Source organism: Amphibalanus amphitrite, unplaced genomic scaffold (assembly GCF_019059575.1).
Source record: "Amphibalanus amphitrite isolate SeventyFive unplaced genomic scaffold, NRLGWU_Aamphi_draft 000220F_arrow, whole genome shotgun sequence".
NCBI lineage: Eukaryota > Metazoa > Arthropoda > Thecostraca > Balanomorpha > Balanidae > Amphibalanus > Amphibalanus amphitrite.
The window spans coordinates 408,884-435,978 of NW_024881715.1; the positions used below are offsets into that span (position 1 = coordinate 408,884).

At 49.7% G+C, this 27,095-nt stretch overlaps 1 protein-coding gene across 1 annotated transcript; it reads right to left on the minus strand.

Annotated features, from left to right (window-relative positions):
* Positions 1-245: 245 nt before the first annotated feature.
* On the minus strand, positions 246-25,236 carry LOC122385474 (lysine-specific demethylase 4B-like). Its single transcript, XM_043373797.1, has 17 exons — positions 24,981-25,236; positions 17,076-17,220; positions 16,029-16,118; positions 14,459-14,677; positions 13,961-14,145; positions 12,049-12,202; positions 11,605-11,753; positions 11,070-11,234; positions 10,501-10,655; positions 7,130-10,155; positions 5,208-5,490; positions 4,826-4,950; positions 4,349-4,519; positions 3,801-3,968; positions 3,068-3,223; positions 1,274-1,486; positions 246-980 (listed from the first exon to the last, which is right to left on the minus strand). Exons 2-17 carry the CDS (start codon positions 17,199-17,201, stop codon positions 879-881), a joined length of 5,487 nt encoding a protein of 1,828 aa, XP_043229732.1. The 5' UTR covers positions 17,202-17,220; positions 24,981-25,236; the 3' UTR covers positions 246-878.
* Positions 25,237-27,095: the final 1,859 nt, after the last annotated feature.

Consider the following 27,095-nt stretch of genomic DNA (forward strand, 5'->3'; position numbering starts at 1 on the left):
CACGCGGGGCCATTTACGTCGCAGAAAGGGGGCTAGCATGCAGTTACGTTTAACGTGGGTAGGCGTTCTGTTCCAGCATCCAATAGGCCGAAGTATCAGCACGCACGCAACTATAACGTGACCTGTACGCTACTTTGTGGCTGGTTCAATCACTAAGTAATGGATGATCTCCAAACAGTACGTACGACCATCCCCACCGATATTGCCATCCACGGAAATCGAGCACACAACTAAAAACAGTTGGATTCACTTCACGCTATATTCCTCAGATATAACTCATTCCGTAATAGGTGCACGTCCTGTCTTGCATACAGACTGGATTTCGCGGCGAATCAGACAGCACGCGGCAGCGGAGGCGGGCGCCGGCCCGCCCCGGTTCCCCCCACATCCCAGCGGGGCACGGCAGCGGAACAGTCTCCACAGTGGGGTCAGCTCCCTACAGGGTTATCGCGGGTCATCTGGCTCGGGATTAACACACGTCTCTTTACCCCGGCACAGGCGCAGCCTGGCGCCAGTCACAATGTTGTCCAGGAGTGAGGTTTAAACGGACGGCGCCGCACCAGCCGGTGATGAGGCGACCCGGACGGGCCCAGCCCGACAGAATAGCGCGAGAAGCGAGCCGGCAGAAGCAGGATGCCGGCAGTAACCAATCAAACAACACGCAATACAGGTGAACTGGAGACGATGAGAGTGAACGGCGGGCTGCTCGCTATGTACAGGCCGCCCCCCTATGTACAGGCCGCACGGCACGGCACGGGGCGGCGATGAGGCGCACACACACTCGCACACTGACGGACAGCTAGGGCAGCGCACGGGCAGGCAGGCGCGCGCCGAGAAGGGGCGTTGTACTGGGCGGTGGTGTGTAGCTGAGATCGGACTCAGGCGAACAGGCTGTCAGTGTAGCGCCGGTTGGCTTTGGGCGCCCGGCGGCGGCCGGCAGCCGGCGCGCGCCGCGGCGCCTGCTGCTCCAGGCTGTCCGCCTGTCAAAGACAACAGACAAGGCCGTGTCAGTGGACAGAAGTGCTGGTCGAAAGTCGAAACGCATCCAACTCCACAACAGTTAAGAAGGGCTATACTAAATTTATTCCCGAAAAGAAACATTTGCTTTTGTTAGTGCCAGCTTAGTGATTGATTAGACCCAGGGGACGATATGAAAAACACCATCAATTAAATAACATCGTGAGCTCTAACTTCTATCACAACCATCATCATCACGTCACGCTACGATCATAGTTACAACATTGTTGTCCTGCCTGAATCAACATTCCCTCACCAGTTTGTTGGCGATCCTCTTGGGCAGCTGCTCGTGCAGACCGTAGACGCGGCTGCGCGGCAGGCTGAGGCGGCAGCCGTCGTCGAACACCACCTGGCACTGGACGTGCGTCTTCTCGCCGCAGAATACGCCCGGCCACAAGCGGTCGTCCGTCCAGTGTACGTGCACGCGCGCGTTCAGCGGCGGCGCGCCGTCCGACGTGCAGTTGTAGTTCTGACATAGGAAAAGGGGAAGGTTAGTCGAGGTGTGATTAAAAAGAACACCCCAGTGACAAAGCCCAGTGAAATATAGATGATGTAATAAGGCGCATGGATTCCACTTAAAAAAAGAAAACCAAAACATCCATACAAAATACCGATAGCAATGCACGAGCATGCACAGACAAAAAGGACAAAATCCAAGCACAAAAAAGGTTATCCTATTGACATGCGCCTCGTTAATATCAACTGCTGAAACAGAGATGAAGCAGCTAATGGATGAGGGTCAGCCGGTAAATTTTCGCAAAGGGTAGACATATTCATAACAATACGAACTTTGCTCTTGCCTCGTTGAACGGTGTTGAAATCGGATAAAACAAATATAATTATTTGACAGCACAGCTAAGTAATGTGAAACGTTCACAATAATCAACGAAACATCGGAATATTACGACATCAGGTGACTCACGTGCTTCTGACCGGCATAAAACAGACCCCGAATCAGTGAGCTCAGCATGGTCAGAATAACACTGAAATATCCATTTAGAGACAAAATACGACAGTGACCTAGAATATGACATCACCACGATCGGACATAATCGAATAGCAATCGAATAAAAACCAGTATAACGCCTTTTGGGGCGACTGACGGAGCGAGCGAGAGGGTGGGCCTTGCACGTGCGAAATTTCGAGGGGGTACCTCCAACTGACTTGTGCACGGCACCGTACTAACCGGTCTCTAGCGATGTGCCAAATTTGAGCACAATCGGCCCAGCCGTTCTCGAGATCTGGAAGCGGCACCCTGCACGTGCGCACGTGCAGAATGGGTCCCAACTGACTTGTGCACGGCACCCTACTAACTGGTCCCTAACCGTGTACCAAATTTGAGCGCCATCGGTCCAGCCGTTCTCGAGATCTGGAAACGACCCCTGCACGTGCGCACGTGCAGCAGCACCCCAACTCTGGCACATGGATATGCAGTGCCTAGTGGGTGCCTACCTACATGCCAACTCTCAGCGCATTGGCCAAGTAGTTACCGAGATATTGCAACAATTACAAAACGGACACCTCTTCGTTTTACACGTGGCACGTGCATAAGGGGTCACCCATATGCATCGGGAATAGTCCAATACTTGGTAGAAGGAATGAAGCTACCCTACAAAAATTACCGCGTGTAAATCGGTCAAGTGGTTGCTGAGATATAAGCCTCGCAAAAGCGTCCGCACGGCCGGCCGGCCGGCCGCTCATACTCAGAAATTTCCGTTAATCTAAGGAAAGACTTCGCTCACTTCGCTCGCTCCGTAATCAGAATTTGAACAAGAGGCCAGTTTTACCAACAGAAAAATAGCCGCCTACCGGATTTTTTTTCTAAAGACCGCTTCACATACGGGCGTAAACGGTAAAGTCCTATCCGCTTACGTTCCCATCGCATTTACGGTCAGCGCATTTACGCATTAGCGGTCTTAAGCAAAAAAAAAAAGAAAAAAAAACCGGAAGGCGGCTATTTTTGTTGGTAAAACTCAGGCCTAAGCACCAATTTTCACCAACTCTTCAATAACTCCATATTTCCTCCCCCGCCCTCCCCCGCGTCACCCACGGCGATGTGCTGCGGCGACGTGTCTCGGCTGACGGAGCCGTCCTCGAACCGGATCGTGTACATGATCTCCGAGCTGAGCTGGGCGAGAAGCGCGCGGTGGTAGAGGCCGCTGCGGTGACGCGCCCACACCAACTCGCCCACCGTCAGACCCGACTCCTGGGTAGAACAGGGAGGTAGGTCAGGTCAGCACAGGAACACATGGGGGATGATGTGAGTTTTTTTTTAGCAAACTTGCAAAGTCACACAAAGGAGCAATGAACACCACACTAATTTGTCCAAGTGCATCACGTCAGCTAGGTACATAATTGAGCATCAACTACGCATATAAATTATAATCGAACTGGATCAATGGAAAGCAAAGCCACAGTCTACAGGAGTACCGTGCATGAGAAAACATCCCAACCTAATTGGGCGGAGTAGTGAGCACCACACTGCCACCCAACACTGAACTACACTCTAATTCCAACAGCTGGCATACCTGACACCGAAGAACAGACCACTAGCTTGCATACAGCTGCAGCCACCCCGCTGACACCACGCCCTCCCCTACCCTACAGAACCCCCCGTGTACGGCGTGCGGACGGCCGGGCCCAGCCCTGTCTCGCGGGTGGCCCGGCCGCCCCAGCCGGATATACTGTCCCAATGTGAAAGGAGAGCGTCGACCAGGCGTCGGCCGGCGCTCAGGGTGCATTGGCTGCCGTCAGCGGCGGAGGCGGGGGCGACAGAGGCTCACCTGCGGCCCGGCGTGCTCTCGACAGGTGACCAGGGGCGCCAGGCCGGCCGGCTGGGGACAGAACCGTCCGCCGGCCGCCTGACAGCAGGTAACGTGCATCAGCGCGTCACACTCGGGCTGACTGCAGCGGACACCGACGCCGCGCCACTGGCCGCAGTAGTCGCAACGCTGCGGGGGCACAGGGGGATACAAACGGTCAGGGGCGTACGAACAGACACATAGGTTTATCCGATTGGAGGGACGAGACCAGCAAGCAGGATGTCGCTATCAAAGCAGGTATGAACCAGCGAACACATATTTACCCGTTTGTCTCTTACGATGCATCGACGGACATTCGGCAAAAAAAGAAAAAAAAACTCCAGATAGCTAGGTGATGGGCGAATTACATTTATGATGCATCGACGGACATTCGGCAAAAAAAGGAAAAAAAAAAACTCCAGATAGCTAGGTGATGGGCGAATTACATTTATGAAACATCATTAAAGGCAGTAAGGCATACGTTGCCGTCTCTTCGCAAGCTTGTCACCTCTTTGCCAACCGTCACCCACCCTGTGTCTATCGAAGGGTGCCGTGGCTGTCCTCTCGCCCGGCCCGGTGACCACCACTGCCGGCAGGAGAGCGGCACACACCAGGTGGACCGCCCGACCATCAGCTCCCAGCGTCAGGGCGCCGCCGCGCAGACAGCAGAGCGCGCAGCTGGACGGAGCGGCAAGGCCGGCCTGGGGAGGGGGGGGGGGGGAGGGTCGGAGTTAAAGAACTGAGTGGACAGAAGAGGTATTCTGAATAATCAGGCGCGGGGTCCATGAGTCACACATAATTATGTGGCTAATAACTTATGGTGAACGCATAGGTGGTACACAAGAGAATGACAATTACAGGATGATCATCGTAAGCAAGCACCATAGCACAATTTAGCAGTACACTTTTTCTAGCATAGCTGTGCCCAAGGAGATGTTAGAATAATGAAACCACTAAGCCCCAAAACCATATCGACAGCCCAGAGGCCATCCTTGAGCATCTCTCACCTGCTGCTGCGTCTGAGAGCACGGTGAGCACGTCCAGCCGTGCTCGGCCGGTACGTCCGGCAGGCCGTAGCAGCGGGCGTGCACACAGGCCTGGCACAGACGACACACCAGCAGCGGAGCCACGTCTGAGGGAGATACGAGCGCCATGTCGACACACATTCCGAACATTGGAACGCCAGGAGCTCTAGAGGGGATTCAAAACGGGTTTCGAGCCTGCAATGTTTATTGAATGGTGGCATATTTACAGTGAGCTTTTTCAAATCAAGCAGAACATCCAAGCTCAGATACGTAAGGAGAAAAGCAAACGAAGCAATCAGACAGAAAAGTGGTAAGTTATGAGTAAAAGGACAACAAGAAGCGAATATCAGTAAATATTGCTTACCTGTGGGGACGGTGTTGGAGCCAGACGGCCGTCGGTGTCTGGACCAGACAGGTGCGGCGGCGGGCGGCTCCGCTCCGGCGGGGGCGGGGGCGGGGGCGGGGGCGGCCGGCGGCGCCCACAGCTGACAGACGGCGCAGTGAGGCGGTACGCGGCTCCGCTGCCGGTTGTGGGCCCGCACGAGGTCTGAGCGGTCGCCGGGGTCCTTCAGAGGCGTCCACAGGCCGGTCAGAGGGGCCGCCCAGTCGGCGGACGGCGCCAGCCACGGCTCCGGATCCTCGTCCAACTGGCGGGAGATAGGGCGGTTAGGACTCAATACAGTGTCTTGATTTTCGTGAATTTGGGTGGAAACCCACACCTAACAGATTCTCTTTGTGACGTCCCGGAAAGCCAAACGACGTCCCTGACAGATAAAAGTCGATAGGTATATCGAACACCAAAAGCAAACTAACAAAAGGAAATATCACCTCTGTAGCCTAAAGACACGGCTATGCAAAATGACAATAAATATATCCTAAGTCCTCACAAACCCACTCTTACACTCAACTCCCCTTTCCTGGCCACCTGCCGCAACAGTAAACAACGCGGTTTTATTTTATTTTCGTTTTCTGTGCGTCAGATATGGATAGGTTTTTTCCTTTACCATGTGAAGGTGATGCTGCCATATGAAGGAGAAAAGATGTCGGAATAGAGGGATCTGAGGACGTCGTTTTCCACTTTTCAGTTTTAGTAACTGTGCAGTGTATAGATAAAAATTAATCATGCGAATATATTACTTGGACATTTAACTATAAGCACGCAACATACCTTTCGTATCAAATTACTGTAACATATTTAATTATTTTTTCCCCTCAGAAGGTCACAGTAACGGGTTAGCGCTGCCCCTTGAACATGTCCTTCAAAAGTATTTAATTTGCATATGTTGATAGTGGTTGGGGAAAAAGTTTAATGTTTATCTGTTTGAATTAGAATAAAGTTACCGAATTTCAACAGAATTAATTCAAGTATGTCGTCCTTGGCTTAAAAATACACGCAATGTTGGGGACGTCGATTGACCATGTTATTCCCATTTAATCGACGTCGGTACAAAACTGAAAAGTGCACAATGATTTCACATTTTTTTCCAGCCAAGAAAAATTCAGCGTCCACCTTGGAGTTTTCTTAATTGAATTTCATAACAGGAAGCTATGGAAATTAATTTTCCGAACTGTTTTCCACCTCTTTGTTTGGACGTCTGCTTTTTTACATCAGTCCTCTTGCTCGATATGATATCCCTCTTATGACGTCAATATTTAGTGATAGCCGCTGGCTCTTGGGCTGATTTTTGTTGAAGCATATTTGTTGTTGACTGTTGTGTACGGTCATGGACAAGAACTAGACATCTTCAAAGTGTTGTTTTGGTGTTTGTGGTGAATGCTTGAATTTTGTATTTTACTAGGGGTAAATTGGCATTACTTTGTGTCTATATATGACCATTTGAGGTGCCTTGAGGTGGTATTAGTCAATATTGCCAATGAAAATCGCTAATTTTAAGAGATTTAGGTAAGGGATCTTTAGTGGCTTAGGCTCCGCACCGATATCGACGTCCTCGCGGCTTCAATCACACTCTCCGAAAAATCAATTTCAGGACATGGACTCAATATACCCTGGGTTAGGACACCTGAAAGCTAGTGAGAACGCAGGGTGCCCAGTGCCCACCCCAGCTCCCTTCTCGCTGATATGGGGATAGTAGCTCCGCACAGCGCGAACAACACAAAACACGACACCAACCAAGAACACGTTCTATTATAGGCTCCCGCATCAAACTTAGGCTGAATACAAGCAGACCTCCTGACGAAGTTCCGTGATTGAATCTGCAGTATAATATGACATAAATCTATCAGATCCTAAGTTTCCTCATGCATAACATAGCTAAGATGACTCACCTCACTGTCTGAGTCTGTGGCAGTGTCATCTCCGTCGGACTCGGAGTCGACGGACGTGTGCCTCTGCTCCTCCACCGTGTCATGGGCAGGCTCCGTCTTCACTACTGGAACATTGTCGTTCACAACCGGCAGAGGAGCCGAGGATGGCGGCGGGGGCGGGGGTGGCGGCGACGGACTAGCGTTCTCCAGCTGCATCATCGCCTGGTGGATCAGCTCCAGGCCGGGTGCCTCGGCCGGCGACGGGAGAACCACCGGCGGCGGGTCTGCCCGCGGCGCCTGCACTGGCACCGGCGGTAGCACCGGCGGCGGGGGCGGCGGCGGGGGCGGCGCCTCAGCGCGGCCCGGGCTGCTGCTGCTGCTGCTGAAGTCCACCACCGGACATGTGTCGGGCGGCCTGCCACTGCTGCTGCTGCTGCCAGAACTGCTGCGCGGCAGACAGCTGTCGCCAGAGGTCGAGCAGTGCTGCCGTAGTTGCGACAGAAGACTCCTGAGCAGGCGCGCCTTGTCCGGTGAGAGAACCACCGGCTGCCGCGGCTGGCGGCTCGGCGGGGGTGTCCTGGGCCCGCTGGCCGCCGCCGGAGTCGGTCGGCAGTGGGAGACGCTCGGCAGGACCGCCGGTCGGCAGGCCGGGACGCCGGTCGATGTCAGCAGCGGCCCATGGGTTGATGCTGGCGTCTGAGGCGGCCCCTGGGACACCGCCGCCGGCGCCGCCATCCACGCGTCCCTGATCAGTCCGGTAGGCAGCGGAGGACGCGTCACTGCCGCTGCTGTCGTGCCGAGAGCCCCAGCGGCTCTGCCGATCGTCACCACGCCACGCGCCGTCCGGCCGACCGCGACCGTGCCGCTGCCAGCCGGGGCCGGCGGCCTGGTCGCCGCGCGGGGCGGGCCCCCAGCCGCCGGCGCGGTGGCGATTGTGCAGATGATGGCCGTCGGGTCCCGGCCGCCAGCCGGGCCCGCCGCCGCGGTGGGCGGGCGGCACAGGCTGCTGTCCGCGGCCGTACGCAGGCGCACCGACAGCGTCTCCCTGAGGCGGCCAATTTGTACCTTGGTGGTGAGCGTCGGGTCGGGGCCGGTGCCGCCAGTGGTCACCGTCCGGACCGGCGGCGCCGTGACCTCTGGGCGGCCCTCCGCGGCCGCGGGGACCGGCGGGAGGGCCGGCGGCGCGACCAGCCGGATCTCTGTGATCGGCGCCGGCCCAGTGCTGACTGTCGGACTGACCACTGTCCCAGCGAGTTCTGACGGGCCGGCCGCCGCCCCACTGTTCTCCTTCCCGCTGACCGCTGTCCCAGCGAGTTCTGTGTGGACGCTCGCCACCCCGCGGCTCTGGATGTCCGTTGCCGTAAGGCTGGCCGGCGGGGGCTCGGGATTGGGCTGGAGCACGGGGATGGCCGTCTCGCCGGTCGTCATGCCAGCGCTGATGATCCCGTCGCTCATCACGCCAAGGCCGACCGTCTCCGCGCTCACCGCCCCAGTGCTGAGCATCAGGTCGGTCGCCAGTCCAAGGTTTAGACTCTCGGCGCCGATCAGGCCAGGCATGTCCATCAGCGCGGGCGTCACCCCACGGTCGTTCAAGCTCGCGGGATGGACCGTCTCCTCTGTCCCTATCCCAGAGTTTTGCGTTCTCCCACTGGCGCTGATCTGCCCATCCGGCGGCGGCTGGGGCGGACTGTGCAGCGGGAGGGTACTGCTGTTGCTGGTGGTGTTGGAGGAGCTGCTGGTGTTGTTGCTGCTGCTGCTGCTGAAGCCCTCCACGGAAGAGCGCGGCGGCGTCGCCGAGCCGCTGGCCGCCACCGTCTGTTTGAGGAGGCGCAGCAGGCCGCGCCGGGTCGGCTCCGGCAGCGGCTCGTCCAGCAGTCTGGTGAGCCGGCGGCGGCGCGCCGTGCGGTCCCAGCGGCAGCCCACCAGGTGGCGCAGCCAGTGCAGCAGGCCGGCCGGCAGGCGGCGCCGGACCGGCGCAGGGGGAGCGGTGGTCGCCGACGTCGCGGCGCGCACTGGGAGGCCCCCCGGATCCCTCCCAGTGCCCACCGCTAAAAAAGACGGCTGCTGCGAGGCGGCCGTGGCAGTGGCGATAGCGGTCGGGTCGGGCGGCGGCGGCGGCAGCGGCGCTGGCCGCGAGTCGCTGGGCCACGTGCCGTGAGAGCCGTTTAGCTGAGAAGTCGAAGGCGCAGTGCCGCCATCCGTTGACGATCGCCTCTCGGGCGACAACGGCTGACGCGACTTCTTCGGAATCTTGAACTTCTTTTCCAACACAGCACCCGAGGAGCCAGCCTCCTCTCTCATTGCCTTCAGAATGTTCTGAATCACTGCCTCCTCTTTTAGTCGAGACTCCTCCAGCGCAGCCGCTGTCTTCGGGTCTTTGGATTCCTTCTTGAACGACTTCCTGCGTACTGGTACACCGGAGCTGTCAGCGGGCGCAGCGGACGGACGAGAGCTCACCCCAGACGGGCCCGGCGCCGCCAGGGCCAGCCTCGCCCGCTCCTCTTCTTTGGCCTTTATCTCAGCCACTGCCTCAGCCGCGGCAGCTGCAGCAGCTGCTGCCTTCTCCTCCGCCTTCTTCTCTTCTTCCTTCTTCACCTTCTCCAGTCGACGCTGCTCATCTTCTGCCAGCGTCTTAGCCTCAGCCTCTCGCGCCGCCTCGCGCTGTTCATCGCTCACATCTAACAGCTTGGGCAGCTCCTGGGCGGCCTCTGCCAGCGCTTTCTGCAGCTCAGCGGCGACTGTCGGGTCCGGGGCACGCCGGCGGTGCCTAACGGCCGCCATCAGCCGACGGCGCAGCGCCGCGCCGTCGCCGGTCGGCTCAAAGGTGATCCTCCGACTGCCGTGCACCAGGTGACGCTTGCGGTGGCGCTGGTGGGGCTCGTCACAGTTGCCGCCAGTGATCGAATCCAGACGCTCCAGCTCTACTACAGGCTCAGCCTGCAGCTGCGGCGAGCCGTCAGCGGCCGTGAACGAGAGCCGGTGACGTTTGTGGCGCGGACGGCGCTCCTCCTCGTAATCATCGTCATCTGAGTCGCCGTCATCGCCGTCTGAAATGCAGCAGAGAGATCGGTCAGCTGAATGAGTGACGGCAGGGGAAAATGTAGGAAGTGGAGGATGCGGTTAGTCATGATAGCTTAGAAATCAGGACAGGTAAGATAAGTATTAACTACAACATACAAACCAGGGCGATAGGATCAAGGTAAGTAAATGTTACAGAAAGGCAGGAATAACGATCAGGATTAAAGATGACGGTTTTCACAACCAAGCTGTCTGAGCTATCAGCGTCCACCATGCGATCTCAGATATTATCAGGGCTTATCCAGCTACTGAGGCTCTAGTTCTTGTGACTACCACAATCATGGTATCCATCCCACTTAACCCGCCGTACTCACCAGAGTCTTCGTCACGCTCGTAGAGGTCGCTGAGCGCCAGTAGCTGCTGGTCGCCCTCCAGCCGGTCGGAGCCCTTCCGTTTGTGGATCGGGTGACGTTTGTGACGCTTCTGCTGCGAGTCGATCAGCGCAGTCACCTTGGCCATCTCCTCAGTGCTGCCGAGGGAGGAGCGGTTCAGAGGTTAGCGTGAGGCTTAGTCTTGGTCTGCAAGGCTTCTGACTGACATTCGGCGCAAATAAATCATATTAATTATAAAGAATACGACCATAATGTTGGCCTCATGGAATTATAACATTTTGTGTCGTGGACCTTACATTTATACCACCAGAGTCTAACAGCAAGCGTGTAAATTAGCGTTCAATGAATTACATTTTTGGCGCCGTCTTTCTCACACTCCAACTAGGCAGCCTACCACGAACACCCTGTCATAAAACAGCCACCTACCCCAATTCCACAACATCAACAGTCACAACCATCCAACCATCAACACCCGAGTCACCCTCCCTTCAAACCGCCACTCAAATCCCGTCTCACACAGGCCCGAGGCATTGTGAGCTCATGGCACACACCTCTTGTTGCAGACCACATCGGCGTGCGTGGGCCTGTTGGCGGGCGTGTTGCGGCTGGGGTCCTCCGGGTGCGGGCCCACGTCCTTTCCGGCCAGCCAGAGCTCATACCGCTCCGGCTGGAAGCGGCGTACGAACGTGTCCATGCTGATACGCACCATGTCGTCCCTGACAAGAGAAAACGAGCGCCGGTCAATATGTAATAGTGCAATGATAAGGTGGAACAAATATGGCTGAATTTTACTGAGAGCAATAAAAGGGGCATCACCCTACACAAAGTGCGCGATAAGATTATCTTAGACGGGAGAAAATCGGCAGTGAATAAGCTAGTCTCAGGAAGGTCATGTTCACTAAGTTACCTGCAGCTGGCTGTGGTTTATTCCTAAGTGAATACGTTTATGTCAATTTGGTACTGCTATCAATGACCTGAACGAAATCTGATGTGAAATATGATTAGGTACCATCATTTCTCCGACATTCTAAGGCCAAGTTCCAACTACCACAATAGATCCACCACAAATATCATAGTGGCACTCACTTGCAGTGGCAGAGGGTGGCCCGCTTGCCGTATTCGACCCAGCGCGGCGAGGCGAAGTTGGTCGACTCGGCGCAGTTGAAGCCGTGGTTGAAGCCCGAGTGGTAGCCGTAGGGGAACGTGATCATTATCTCGCCCTCCTCCTGGGTGATCTGTGGAACAGGCAAAACAAAAATCAGACAAAGGAATGATGAACACAGAGTCTGACAGGATGAGACGGGCAGCGATCCATTGAGACCGTTAAACCTCAAACTAGATCAAAATTCATGATGAAATAAGATAAAAAATGTAAATACATACAGGGAAAAGCAAATATATGACAAATGCAGCACGGTGGCCACGTCTTGGGAACTGCGGCGGAAACGCGATCTATTCATCGCCGAATAACGTTATATATGGACCATCATGAGTCCTATATTCACCAAAAATAGTCAGCTTGTCACTTACCCTGTTGAAGGGTATGGAGTACTTTTTGAGGATCTGCGGGCTGAGCAGGAACATCTTGTGCCGCAGGAAGGCCTGGCACTGTTTGGCCTCGGACGGGAAGAAGTTGACGGCTAGTCGCTCCAATCGCCGGCCGTGCTCCGGCGGTATAGCGTACCTGGGGAGTGGGGACGGGCGGTCAGAATACAGGCGGAGCGTCAGAGAAGCCAGGGGAGCGGTCAGGATACATCATCATCATCATCATCACTTCGTTTATTGATCAAGGCATGCAAAAATAAAGTAAAATAAAAATAACATGCAAAAAGCACACTACACCCTGCTCGATTGAGGGTGTAGTGTGCTTTCCCGTAGGCTCGATGGAACACAAAACAAAGAAAGTGATTGCAAAGACACCTCGCGTAGTTAAGTTGTGCATTGTGAGTTGAATCGGACGGGTAATGCTCGGAAAAAGCGAAGCAACGAACAAAAGAAACGAGCTGCAGGCACTCATTAAGTTGTACAGGGTGTTCACTAAAAATTGAGACAAAGTTTAGCAGGCTGTATCTTCGGTAAAAATGTACCGATTTAAACAAACGAGGCATTGTTGTAATGCACATTGCATCTGCTGCAAACCGTTGAGCGTCAACAGATTTGCCCGATTCCCGTAGGTCATTTTTTGGACATTTTCTTGTAAGTGTTTTCACAAGGTCTGGCACCAGTGGACCGTGAATTTGGCCAATTCATGGCGGTAATGAGCAGCCAGTTGATATTTTATATCAAATTTAAAGACACCAATATACGTAATAGCCTTCGGCAAATCACATTAGATACTCATTTGTTAATTTCAGTCGTGGCAAATGGCTTATCGGGCCTTGTTTCAATCATGCAATTTTTACATCGGCCGGAGCCCCCAAGGCGCCCCTTGATTAGTGTGCTGGCGCGAGGTCGGACCAGAAGATCACCTTCTGGTTACATATGTTGTTCTGCATGAACCTCTAGTGCTAAATAATACACTTGACTCAGAAAGTATCATATTGTAAAGGACCGGCCTGGAGGAATAAAGTCGAACTGATGATATGCTCTGAAATAACACACGTACCACGGCATCCAGCGTTAGCTAGGATGCTAAATGGACGTTAGCTCCTGTATCATTGATAACATCACTACAGAACACTCCATTGTCTAGTAAATTGTCGCCCTTTGACAAAAACATGATTTTTCTTCCTTAAATAGATCGGTCGTTTTCTGCAATTTGTGGCGCTTTCTTGACCTTTGTGTGTTTACTTCTCTTGCCTTATGTTGTTCCCAGTCGCTTCGAGAAATCATTTATGCCGGTTGTAACTCATCCTAGCCTCAGGTGTGATATATGTTCTTCGCTTAGGCACAGTTAATACCTTACTGATCGGCAGCATTGCATCGTGAGGTGCCAAAAAGCCCCTCCACGTGCATTTTCGGGGCCCCGACCTTTCCTTTCGTCAGTATCTTCACATTTGCACCACTTCAGATTTTCTGACTCCCACACCCACTAGAACTTTCGTCCCACCATACGGTATGTAACTAATTTCGACATTTTAAGCTTTCATTAGGTATTTGTACGTGCCAGACTCTCCCATTGACGTACTATTTTGGGAAAGCGTGCCAATTGGCTTTCGGTGGGCCTTATTTAAAACGACCTCCAACGCGACTGTTTTCATTACACCCATGAAATTGTATGTTCGGTATGATACAAAAATGTCCCTTTTATCTCCATGCTAAGTTGCATCGTAATAGCTTGCTTCACTTTTGATGTGCAGTCATTCAAAGTTTGTGTCAATTTTTAGTGAACACCCTATACTGTTGGTCGTAAGTAAGGTCATTAAGTTGTACTGGTGGTATTGTTGGTCGCTGCGTACGAAATTGATTCAAAGCAGCTCCACCAACTGCCACTATTTCTTACCAGGACTTGGGCGCTCCATAGTGGAGATAGTTGATGCTGTACAGATCCATGTCCTCGGTGTGCCAGGCGAACGTGGTCTTCCACATGCCGAAGTAGAGGTAGGCCGTGTTGACGCCGGCAATGCTGATACCGTAGTCTTCCTCCACGTAATCCAGCACGGTTCTCAGCTTGTTGATGTTCCACACCTGTTGGCAGCCATGACGGATTTTTGAAAACACCATCAGCGGATAGGGGATCAGTGACTCAGACCATAGTCAGTTCACTAGATTTTCTTTTTACATGTCACGTCATAAATATTGGACGGTAAAAATTTTGATCTACGATAACTAAGTCGCATTGCATCCCAGAACTTTCAACTATTCGGATTGGTAATCAGGGTAAGCCTAACATTCTAGCCCCACCTCCCCTCCACACCACTTATCCACAACACACTTTATCCCTCACACCACACCACACCACACCGCACCACACCACACCACACCTCACCACACCACTCACGTCACAGTCAGGATCGGTGAGCGAGCCGCACACGTCAGCACCATAGATGGGCGACACGTAGGTGATGTTCTTCCAGTAGCGGCGCTCCAGGTCCTCCAGACCGTCGTGCGGCGGCGTCTGGTAGGTGGCGCTGTTGGCCATGCGGTAGAAGTCGCGTACCGTCATGGCGTTCTTCTGCACGTTGATCTGGGTGTAGGAGCCGAGCCGGCCAGTCACCACCTGTAGACGAATGACGCAAGGGTAAACGGCAGTCCCATCCGACATATATGTACATTACATACTACAGGGTGTCCGGAAAGTTCTGGCGCCTCTTTTGGACGTCGTCTAACGCGCGCTGTGATTATTGGACTTTCAACCAATCACCGCAGATATGACCCCTCGTTCACCGCTCAGCTAGGGGTCGCGTAAATATGACCTTGAAACCGTTTTCAGTGCTAGGTATATGGGCGAAGATGCGCCTTGTCGCTGAGAGCCCGCGCGCGGGGGCCCGGTGCGGCTTGAACGAGGCGCGAGTTGCAACGCGATGCGGCGTTTCCCGGCGAACGGTTGAGCAGGCAAAGGTGCACTCCAGATCGGAAATGTCTTAGAAAATATTCTCACTCAGCTACAACCACGGTATGCCAAAGCTGCTGAGACTGAAGCAGCATTTCAGCGGCAATCGAAGAAAATCTTGGGTCTGATGGACACAAATGTCCCATCATCTTCGTCAAGGTCAAATAAATGACTGATAGGCTGGTCCACGAGGGGTTCCTGGACACGACAATCAAGGCGACTTGCCCTAAGGGTCATGTCGCACTTCAACAGCACGGAGCGCCCTCCAACAACGCCGCTGCCGTCCAAACCAAACTGACAGAGGAGCTCGGCGGACCAGATCACCGTGGTGAAATGAGATTAAGCCACCTTATTATCCCAGCCTTAACCCGCTCGACTAAGGCATGCTACGCGTTTTGCAGAATAAGCTCTAGGCCACCTCTCATCCCAGCCTGGAGTCCCTGAACACTCGCATCATGACAGCATGGGAGGACAGGAAATGTCCTGCACCGTCAAAACCCGCAGGCGTTTCCGCCCTTGCGTCGAGGCCGTCGTCGGCACAGACGGTGGTTACAATGAATGGGCACTTAGCAGAAGGATGTGGCTTGGTGTTCCTGGTCATTGTTTCGTTCTATTGTTGAGTATCTATGGACCAAAGGCATTTATCTTAACAATGTTGAAAAGCGCCAGGACTTTCCGGACACCCTGTACACAGGATCAATGGGTGGCAATCAGGCAGTGGACATCGCGGAGAGATGACAAGCTAGACGGCGGCTACTACCATAGATTCGTGGTTAGTATCACTATCGATCCCGGGGGACGGAAGCCTGGTCAATCGGTGTGTGTGTGTGGGGGGATGGGGAGGGGGCGAGGCTAGGGCACAGCGAAGAGACGCCTGGTCAGACGTCGAACGCACACACACCGAACCGTAACGAAGCTGCTGCGTCATAATAGACGAAATGGGGACTGAGGCAAACGCCCTTGCTAGCTGTTTGTGTTTCAATAAATGGTTTATTCCATGTTCCACGCATGGTCTTACCTGGCAGATGGGATTCTTGATCACCATGTCGCCTATATCTTCCACCTTGAAGCCATTTCTTCTGGGAACCCATTCCTTTGGAGGAATGATCTAAAGACACAGGAAAAGAAAAAAAAACTTGTCAAGAAAGAAAGTCTCAAAACAATATGCAGAATGATGACTCGATTAGCGAGTAAGTCAATTAGTTCGAGTCAACGACTGATTTGAAACACCAATAACCAGTATAACGCCTTTTGGGGCGACTAACGGAGCGAGCGAGGGGGTGAGCCTCGCACGTGCGAAATTTCGAGGGGGTACCTCTAGCTGACTTGTGCACGGCACTCTACTAACCGGTCTCTAGCGACATGCCAAATTTGAGCACAATCGGCCCAGCCGTTCTCGAGATCTGGAAGCGGCACCCTGCACGAACGCACGTGCAAAATGGGTCCCAACTGACTTGTGCACGGCACCCTACTAACCGGTCCCTAACCATGTACCAAATTTGAGAGCCATCGGTCCAGCCGTTCTCGAGATCTGGAATCGACCCCTGCACGTGCGCACGTGCAGCAGCGCCCCAACTCTGGCACATGGATATGCAGTGCCTAGTGGGTGCCTAACTACATGCCAACTTTCAGCGCAATCGGCCAAGTAGTTACCGAGATATTGCAACAATTACAAAAGTGACACCTCTTCGTTTTGCACGTGGCACGTGCATAAGGGGTCACCCGCATGCATCGGGAATAGTCCAATACTTGGTAGAAGGAATGAAGCTACCCTACAAAAATTACGGCGTGTAAATCGGTCAAGTGGTTGCTGAGATATAAGCGTCGCAAAAGCGTGACCACGGCCGGCCGGCCGGCCGCTCATACTCAGAAATTTCCGTTAATCTAAGGAAAGACTCCGCTCGCTTCGCTCGCTCCGTAATCAGACCGCAAACCTCTAGTGGTTGAGCAAATAAGTGGGTTTATTAAAAAACTGTCACAAAAGTGGAAAATTTGAATATAAATTCCCTTTTCATTGACAGAAAAATATCGGGAAAATGTGACTTGACGACCTCAAGAAACAGACCTTTGCGACGCCAGCCTTGTGGGCGCCCTGCGACTCAATGTACTCGATGTACTTTGCGAAGTCCTTGAATTCCTCGTAGGTTGGTCGAAAGACCATAATTTGAGGAACCCCTCCTTTGCTCGTCATTGTTGCTGTCAGTTGATGCCTGAAACAAAGTGAGAATTGCGTTACCACTTACCACCCAGGAGAAGCAATCCTAGACCCATTCGCAGTCAGTTCTATCTTTAACGAAACGAACGAACAGCTGGTAGCATCGGTACTGGTTTTAATAAGATATTACATAGACCTAGACCTAAGAAACAATCCACTACATATCACTAAATCACAAAGAGCAAATGGAAGACAGCTCCAGAGTCATCTACTATGAGAACTGCGTGTGCCAACCGCCAGTCATGCCTCACTGACAACAACTGGTTGGCCACTGGGGCCGAGAGATACTTAAGTTCACAATAGAGACGGTGGTAAATCTCGCTCGGTGAGTATCAAATGTTCATTCCGGCACTTCAACCAGCCAATTCTTCAATTTCATCTATTGGAATAAAGTGACTTAAGCTAATGGGGAACGCATAAACCACTATAAATGAAAACATTTCACAAAGTTTGAACTGTGTTTATTCATACCAGTTTATGCGTCAACTTGTCAATCACAATACCGCTCAAAATACGAATCGCGTACTCAGTACTGCCCAGACGCTAGAATGGAAAATATTAATTTAATCACAAAACGAATTAGACTACACGACGAAAGTTCGTCCATCTCATTTTTTTCATAAGTTCATTTTAAGCTTAAGGTAGGTACATAGTGTAATAAATAACACAGTGTAATAAATAAGTCATTTATTACACTATGATAGGTAGGTAGCCCGACTGAATGATCTTACGAAGAATTTATCTAATTTACAGCACACCCATGCGTTACGGCTAATATAGTAACTTTTTCCATAAATATCAATCTCGAAGGATGAATGGATGAATGGATGAATGAATGAATGAATGAATGAATGAATGAATGAAAGAATGAGTGCTTTCAGTGCGGATGCCCGCTAGGCCGAGCTTGCCACACCGAACCACGGACCCACCATCCGACAATTTCACCAGACCAGTCCCCGCTTTGTCGATATGAGAGTGTTAAGCGTGTGCGTAGCAGCGGTTCGCGTATCGCAAGAGATTGCAGCAATGCCATCTCGGATCTGGTGAGACTCTCGCGCTCTGTACCAGCTGGCCAACATAACTAAGCGTGCGGAACGGATTCGTTTTTTTCCATAAATATTTCTGTCTCATTGCCAACGAATACGAAGATTGGTGCCTTCCTCCTATGTAAGCCTTAGCCTGTAGGATATTACATTTAAGCGTTGAAGTTTGTTCCACGGTCACCTCAATCATTGACCTCGTAAAAAAAAAATAGATGGAGAAGTTACTGTAGAGCTAGACCATGTTAGGCCAACAGATATCTAACGATGACAGAGAAGACGGGACTTACGAACGACGATCATGAAACTTTGCGATCAATCATGCATCCGAAGGGCAATAGTGACAACAAAACAGCAACAACCGCGTGAAAAAGAAAATCCTGAAAATGAAGTGATCGCAATGAAGCCTGTACTAAAGGGTGTGATCTGTTTACCCTTGCGGGCTGGCATTCGCCGATTCGTCACTGCCACCATTTGATGTGTGATTTAATCTGAGATTCATTTTAATGGCATTATGGGGCGGCACGTACCACCGCTTAACTCAGAGTTTAATATGTTTGGTAAGCTTCTCATCAAGCTTGTTTAACTAAGAAATGCCATTTTGACATTGTCAGTGCTTTCTAACGAATCATTAGTATACCAATTGCTAGTGGTTTCGTCGAAAATATCTATGAGAAATCTGACCCACATACGGTTCCAGTCTCTGATTATTGATCCTTTAAATTTTGCATAATCTGAAAACCAAGAACTCTTCGAAAGAAATGAAGGCGCTTCTGGCTTGTAAACTGCATTGAATGAGCCAAATGCCACGAAAACGTCTTTCCAAAAAGGGTTTTTCGTGTCATCAGCAACCATTTTAAGCATTTTAGTTCCATCTTATTGAATATCTTCAATATTTGGTAACTTGAGCTTAAAACACTGATTCCATGCGCATTTGAGGTGTTTTGTCTCTTAAGCCACGTTTGTTTCGTGCTGTTCATAGATGCATTCATATCAACCGTGCAGAGTCCACCATTCTCGTAATTTTGTATTACTTTTGCTCCTTTTATGGGATCATCCCATGTCCCTCGGAGAAATGAGAAATTGCAGCTGCACCATAAGGCATGCATCCTGGAACATGTTTTAGCTCAAATCTTTGTAATTTGTAGCCATATGAGGAAATTTGTAAAACATTTGTATGGAGTCAAAATAAGGTTACAGTGTTTACGTTAGGAAAGGCTGAAATCGCCCTTGTGCACCCTAGACTCAGAAATGTAAAACCACACCATATCGTCACAAACCATATAGCAAAAAAAAAAAACTAGAAAATTGGGTATTTATTAACAAAAGGTCCGGTCGTCGATCATATGTGCCACAAATCCTATGTGCTACGAATATGCAATGGCAGAAATTGTGGGTTATATTATATAACCCACAATTTCTGCCATTGCATATTCGTAGCACATAGGATTTGTGGCACATATGATCGACGACCGGACCTTTTGTTAATAAATACCCAATTTTCTAGGTTTTTTTTTAACTAGGTTTAGGTCTAGGTTTATATAACTTATATAGGTGTACAGGTTCCGGCAAAAGTTTTATCCTCTACCTATGACAACACTTCCCGGTCCCTAACCGTCTCTACCCCCAATGGGTAGCGGTTCTGACTGCACCCCTGCATTGCACGGTCCTTGGCAGCGGGATATGAGGTCGCGAGCGGAACTCGGGTCCCGGATCACCGAGCTACGGCCAGTTTCGCACTGAATGTCCACCCGAACGGCCGCGTCGAAAAATGAAGGTCCGAAATTTCGATCTTGTGGAGCTGAACCAGACAGTCGGCATGTTCCAGGCCGAAATGACATAGCATGCCAATGCTAATCAATTGGGACATCTGTTGCACAGTTCGGTATTGGTGGGACAAGCATACGGCTGCTGGCAGCGTTGCTGATCGTTCCAGTTTGGGCCTTCGTCCACCATTTCGACCGTGAAAGAAATCGCATTGAAAAAGACGACCGGAAAGAGGGGCCACTGCCAGTTGGCGACAAAATTGGCCAAGCGGCTTACGAGCAAGGGCTATTCCATCTTCAGACAGGACCGTGAGACGCTATTGGAAGAGCTCTCTGAGGCTCATTACCTACAAGAGCCTCCAGCGAAGCGACTCACTTCGAAGCAGACGCATGGTCGATGGAAGATCGACATGCATTTTGACTCAGGACGGTGCGCCAGGTAATCGCTCTGCCAAAGCCAGCGTTGGTGCGAATCGAACATGCCAGACTTCTGAAGAAAGGAGATGCTAGCCGGCTACCCTACAGACCTAATCCTGATTGAGGAGTTTTGGGCTATCGTCGGACGATAGCCCAAAACTCCTCAATCAGGTTTGTTCTTGATTAATAATCGATTAATAATCGTCCAGCAGGACCTGGACAAACAGAAGCCGGCGGCCAGCATCAGAGCGTTGCCGTTACAGTTCAAACGGGCATGGTCGAAAATCAAGCCGTCTGTGCCGCACAACCTGGCTCCCAGCATGTCAAATTGTATTCGTGCGGAACTCCCAGTTCGTGGGGAATATACTGGACGCTAAAAGGAATCGCTGTCTCTTACATAGCAGCTTAGAGATCACATCTTTTAAGAGGACAAATCTCCATTATTCTTTTCCTCAGGTAAATAGATCTCTAAAATGTTAATTGTTTTCAAACGGGCTTCGCTGAGGAAACTAAATATCATAACCAAATATTTCGGCTTTATTTATCAGCATTGTTCAGTGGTTTGACGTCTACATTTCTCAAGAACATGACCTAAAAAAGTTGCGTCATAAATAAGCATCATATTTGGATTCAGGATGTCAAATAACGCAAGGATATGGAATCGCTGGGGGTCCACGCCCTGTTGGAGAGGAGTGTTTCAGCCCCCCGCCCCCTCTTTTAACTCGGGTCCTGGGCCACGTAGCAATACGCGGAAGGCGGTGTTCGAAAGAGCGTAAAAAATGGTGACGAAATTACTTCGATTACTTTTTTGGTCAGGTCAAAGATCAGGTCACCAGAGGTCATTTTAGGTCAAATTTCGTCGATTTCCAGGTCGAATGTAGACAATTTTCAGGATGCCGACACATCATTCCGGAACCAATAGAGCTACAACGCCACGGAAAAGCGAATTTGATAGCCCGATTAATGCTCCTCCTGGGTACCTTTTTCCCTCAGATTTGACCTAATATCAATGGCTTTGCCTGCAGGGGGCAAAAAGTGCCAAAAAAGACAATTTTGCGGAACAGTTTTACTGCAATAACTTTCGACTCAAACCTTGCACAAACTTATTTTTGCAGGCATCGTGTTCCTCTCGTCAACACCCATCGAATGAACTATAATCTGACCTTGAAATGTCAACTAAAAAATGTGACCTCAGGTTAAGTTCATGACCTGACCAGAAAGGGTCCTGTTGCATATGGAGCGCTTTTTCCGAGCCCCACACCTGTTGTCCTGTGAATTTCTAACAAGTTTGATAGAAATGGTACAGTCACTCAGATTTTCTCAAGTTTGTCTTGGCAGCTAAAGCAACACCAGAACAAGCTAATGAACAAACATATTTGATCACGATCGGATGATTGGACACTTTAAAAAAATAAAAGGTATCTTTTGTTCTTCCCGGAAAATCACGGGAGTACAGATGTGGGGTTTGGAAAAAAAAAACGCGTCGATATTATGTGGCACAATTATTATTATTTCATCCGTATCTTCGAGCTGAACAGGTCTAAGGCGTTTTCATAGCACTAGCATGCCTCTTTCAAAAGTTATTTGCGAAAAACTGTTAGATAGATACCCTGTGTGACCTGATATGACCTCAGGGACATAAACAGAGGTCACATGTACCATTTTCATGTTCTGTGTGTCAGAGTTACTTAAAATTCAATGTTTGAGAGTATTCAGAATGGCTTTTATCCAAAAGAGGTGCCTTTCAATTTTCTCCCATTGACTTACAATGAGGAGGTCGCAAAATTAGCCTGATCTTTAACCCGCGCCCCACTGGGGGGGGGGGCTATTTATAGCCCCCCCCCTCCCGTTTTTCTGCAATAACTTCCAAACCGCTTGACGGATCAACGCCAAACTTTCAGTACCTTCGGCTGCATCAATTTGACACCTTGTGTCAAATTTTGAACTTCGTAGCTACCATAGGTCGGCCGGAAATGACGTCAGAGTGACGTCATGTTCGTCCGATTTCGACGCAAAACATTGAACCACGGCAATCGCTCCCAAGAGATCAGTTTTTAGGCTAGATCCAATTTCTTTGCATGAAAGAACTCAGAATTGACCGCGCTATCAAACTGCCATCTCGGATTTTCAAAATTTTGAAAATTTTGAAAATTTTATATAATAATATTCAAAATTTATGTTTTTATATTTTTTTCAAAAAGTTTTTGACTTTTCGAAAAAAACCGGAATATATGTGACAGAACGCATGATTATGACTAACTCTAGCAAGTTTTAGCTAAATATCTTCAAAAATGGCTAAGTTATACGCATTATTGCAAAAAATTCACAATTATTAATTTTTCAAATCAATTTTTCAGTACGTATTTGGCATCATACACCAATATAAATGGCACCATCGTGTTCCTGAGCTCAAACTGCATCCAATAGACACCTTTTTTGTTGAAAAATTTCAACTTCAAAATTTGACCTTTTTTGACCTGAAAGTGACCTGACCTAAGCTAAATTCGACTCAAAATGACCTCGAATGACATAGACGACATCAAATACGAAATCTATGGCCTAAATGGACCATAAAACATGTGTCACGTGACCGACGCATGATATAATATTTTCGTGACCTGTGATGACCTGACCCTGACTTGAAAATCAAAGTACAAGTTTGGTACCCGCAAGGTATCTAGAGCATCTGTTCACGAGTGTGGAGACCAAAAATGAGCCTGATCTGACTTGTAAGACGGCGGCCAGAGCCCAAAATGTGAACAAGCCAAAGTGCTAATAATTTTTACTTTGACCTGACCTGTGACGTCATCGGTGACCTCGAGGTCAATGAAATTAGGTTTCGCTCGACAGTTTTTCCGGGGCTATCAGACGCCGTTTGAATTTTGACGATCGGCCCAGTAGTTTCGGAGTTAGGAGGGGGGGCTATGAATAGCCCCCCCCCCCCAGTAGGGCGTGTTATACACAGACCCCAGTGGGGCGCGGGTTAATTACCGATATCAAAATTGCGAGATACATTTTGTGCATACTGTTGCTCTTATCAACCACCGAAAGTTTCAAAACGATCAGTCAATTGACTAGCTATGGCAGATATTGAAACTTTTTAGGTGAGGTCACTTGAAGTGACCTGGTGACCTGAACTTTAATGACCTTGATCTGAAATTTTCACAACGTGTAGAATTGAAATATGATAGTGTGATGACGCGATAAGGTGGCGTGGAGCACCACAGTTTTTTAGATATTCAAGGAAAAATCACGGGGTGTTCACACACCCTCCCAGTAGGGCGCAGGTTTATGCTAGAAACTCAGGTACCTACACTACCAGCAGATATACCAAAACCTAACCTAGCCTGACCTAACCCAACCTTACATAACCGGCTTCAGCTTACCTCAATGTGTGGTTGGGTGTAGTATAGGTAGCCTACAATTTTTTTTTGTGTAAGAAGTATTGTACCACCTAATAAATGTCATGTCTGGTCTCACTTTTCAACCTTAGAAGGGTGTGTTGATTCTCTCCATCCAAGTTTTTGTTAAAAGGACCCTCCTGGCTCCCACCTTCAAAAAAGTTAATGAATTGGCATAAAAGTGATGTCCCTTAGCTGGGAAAGATCAAAAATGAATATCTACCAAATTTCACCGAAAAATATTCACTGGTTTTAAAGATATTAGGCTTTTACTTTAGTTTACTTTTTGGGATCTCCGTTGTCCCTAGCAACTTATTTGGAAGCAATAATTTGGCAGCCTTGAAGTGCGGCAGATGTTACACGCAAAGCAGTGTATACCACCTCGTGTTAACGATGGTTTTAGTCTAAGATTTACGAAGATATAAGATTTAAAAATCGTTAGATCTCTGCTGACGTCACAAATTCTAAGGGGGCATTTCAATGCATTAGCCCTGTAGAATCTGAAAACTGCAAGTTTGAAATTCCATATATCAGAATTAAAGCATTTTTCGATTTTGTGAGTACCCAAACTGGTATTTTCAGGCCATGGCCACCAATTTGGCTATCTAAACTCAAAACTAATGTAGAGGTGGGATGGTCACTTAAAGTAAATTTCTTCAATTGTGCAAAAGGATGAAATCACCACTTAAGTCAGGTTCTGTTATGTTTATTCTATTTACTCTGGTTGAGAATAATCAAATGAAGCAATATCAGATGAAGATAAGCCCTGGAATCTAAGGCATGTGGAATGTGAGAGCTAAAAAAAATATGAGATACAGGCAAATACTTTGATGCACAGCCTAGTAAATGCATGCAACATTTCATATGCTTTCAATCTTGAGCAGAAAGCTCGCAAAAAAGAGACAATAAAACCATAAACCAACCAATTTGCGATGTCTACTGCGCATCGATTGTCACAAATGAGCAGCGATTGGCGTCTTGCAGCGCATGATTACCAAACAAAAATGGCCGCCATGCGCACTACATTTTCCATATATTTGCACCATTAACCTCTCAATTAAAGCCAGAGGTTACCCAGCGATTCACGCAACATAATAACAATTAAATATGCAAGTAGCCCACTTGACTCACCTTTCCTTAGTACTTTCCTCATGTCCACCAGTAGCAGAACGACCGGAGCCAGCGAGATCGAGAGCACCAGGCACTCGGCTTCGGAAACGAGCTTATCCAACTTGAATCTCAAATAAAGTTTGAATTTCCGACGCCCATATTCCACTAACAACACACCCAAATTCAAGTCACTGTCAGAATATCAACACATCTCAAAACAGCATGACGAAATCGTAAATCCACACGCGTTCTCCAAAACTCCTTCGGCCAAACACACAATAGTAATGGGTAATGACAACAAACTTCGCTCACATTATTTACTGAGTATTTCATTAATGGAGCGACGTTCAACTCGCTTGCTGAGTTTGCTAGGTTAAAATGACTTTTTTATTTTGAACAAAGACACATTGAAGAAGTTAAAGACAAAAATTTACGGTATTAATCAGAGGGGGAACGTAGAGCTGGTTAAATGGTAACAAGTACGGGTAATATTTAGAGTGCCCACTTTTGTTGCAGAGCGTGCAAAAGTACGTTTCTTACAACTGTAGCGGATGTGCAAAATAAACGATAAAAGGAAAGCTGAGGAAAGTGATACTGATAAAATAATATCTTGATTTTAATTTAAGTCAAGTAAATACCCTGATAAAATACCCTAAGGAAATTGATCAAATAATATCTTGATGTGAATTTAGGTCAATACCTACCTCATAGGCGGCGGAACGGGGAAGGCACCGGGGCACCGTGCCCCCTTTGATTTTGGCAACATTAGCCCTATGGGTGCCGGTGATGCATGGAAAGAATGGGACCAGAAGCAGACATGTGCATGGATCCGAGAAAATGGATCTGGGATCTGATCCCACGGATCCTGATCTCGGATCCGACGGGATCATAGATCCACTTCTGTATTTATCGAGAGATCCGTATGGATCACAGATCCGTGTCTCATTTTTTTTGCTTGAGATCCAGTGAGATCATAGATCCTCACTTATCTTTTGTCAACACATATATCCCAAAAAAGCACTTGTTTCAACTCACAAACGTTCTGTTTTAGTGATGCTATGTGATCGCACATCATAATCCATAGTTTTTGTCACTTATTGGCATAGAGACTCTTTAAAACATGGTTTCAAATGTGGTGCCTGGTGGGATCCACTCAGATCATAGATCCATGTTCTTAGTTTATCATCAGATCATATGAGATCATAGATCCAAGATGTATTTTTAACGCCGAATCCGGTGGGATCATAGATCCCAACCTGTAATTTGCTTCGAGATCCACTGAGATCATAGATCTATCACTCGGATCCATGCACATGTCTGACCAAAAGTCGGCAGTGTCCCCCTTAATTCAGAAGGTGTTCCGCCGCTACTGACCTACTCTGAAATGAGCAAACAATTAGCAACTAGCATAGGTACCTATAAGGGCTGGTGTTTTATCTGTATCTTGCACTGCGCCACCCAGGGCTGCGGAGTCGGAGTCGGAGTCGGAGTCGGAGTCGGTCGGAGTCGACAGTTGTGACCGGAGTCGGAGTCGGAGTCGGAGTCGATTTTAGAAACCCGAGCCGGAGTCGGAGTCGGAGTCACTGAAAATCCGTCGACTCCGCAGCCCTGCCAGGTCTGCGGAGTCGGAGTCGGGAGTTGGAGTCGGTCGGAGTCGACAATTCTGGCCGGAGTCGGAGTCGGAGTCGGAGCTGGTTTTTGAAAGCCTGTTTTTTTTTTTGAAAGCCTGGTTTTTGTAATCACTGTTTCCAAGCGTCGTATTCAACCGTGTGTAGTTTCTACCCGTGGCAAACTAGATTTTGATGGTTTTAACGTTACTCTTTCAATGTTTGATTGGTCACCTGTTCTGACATCTTCGGCTACCTCTGACAAGTGGCATCGGTTTGTTCAGATGTTCACCTCCCTACTGGATTTGACCGCACCGATCCGTCGCGTTAGATTGCGTAATCCTGCTGCCGCACCAGTGTCTGCCGCTACTCGTGCGCTGATGAGTGAACGGCGTGCAGCTTTAGCATCCCGCGACCGTGCTCGTTACAAACAACTCAACCGCCTCACTAAAGCAGCCATTAGACGCGACTGTCGTGATGACATCCACCGCCGTATTACTGAGGCGGGGAGGGGTAGTATGTGGCGATG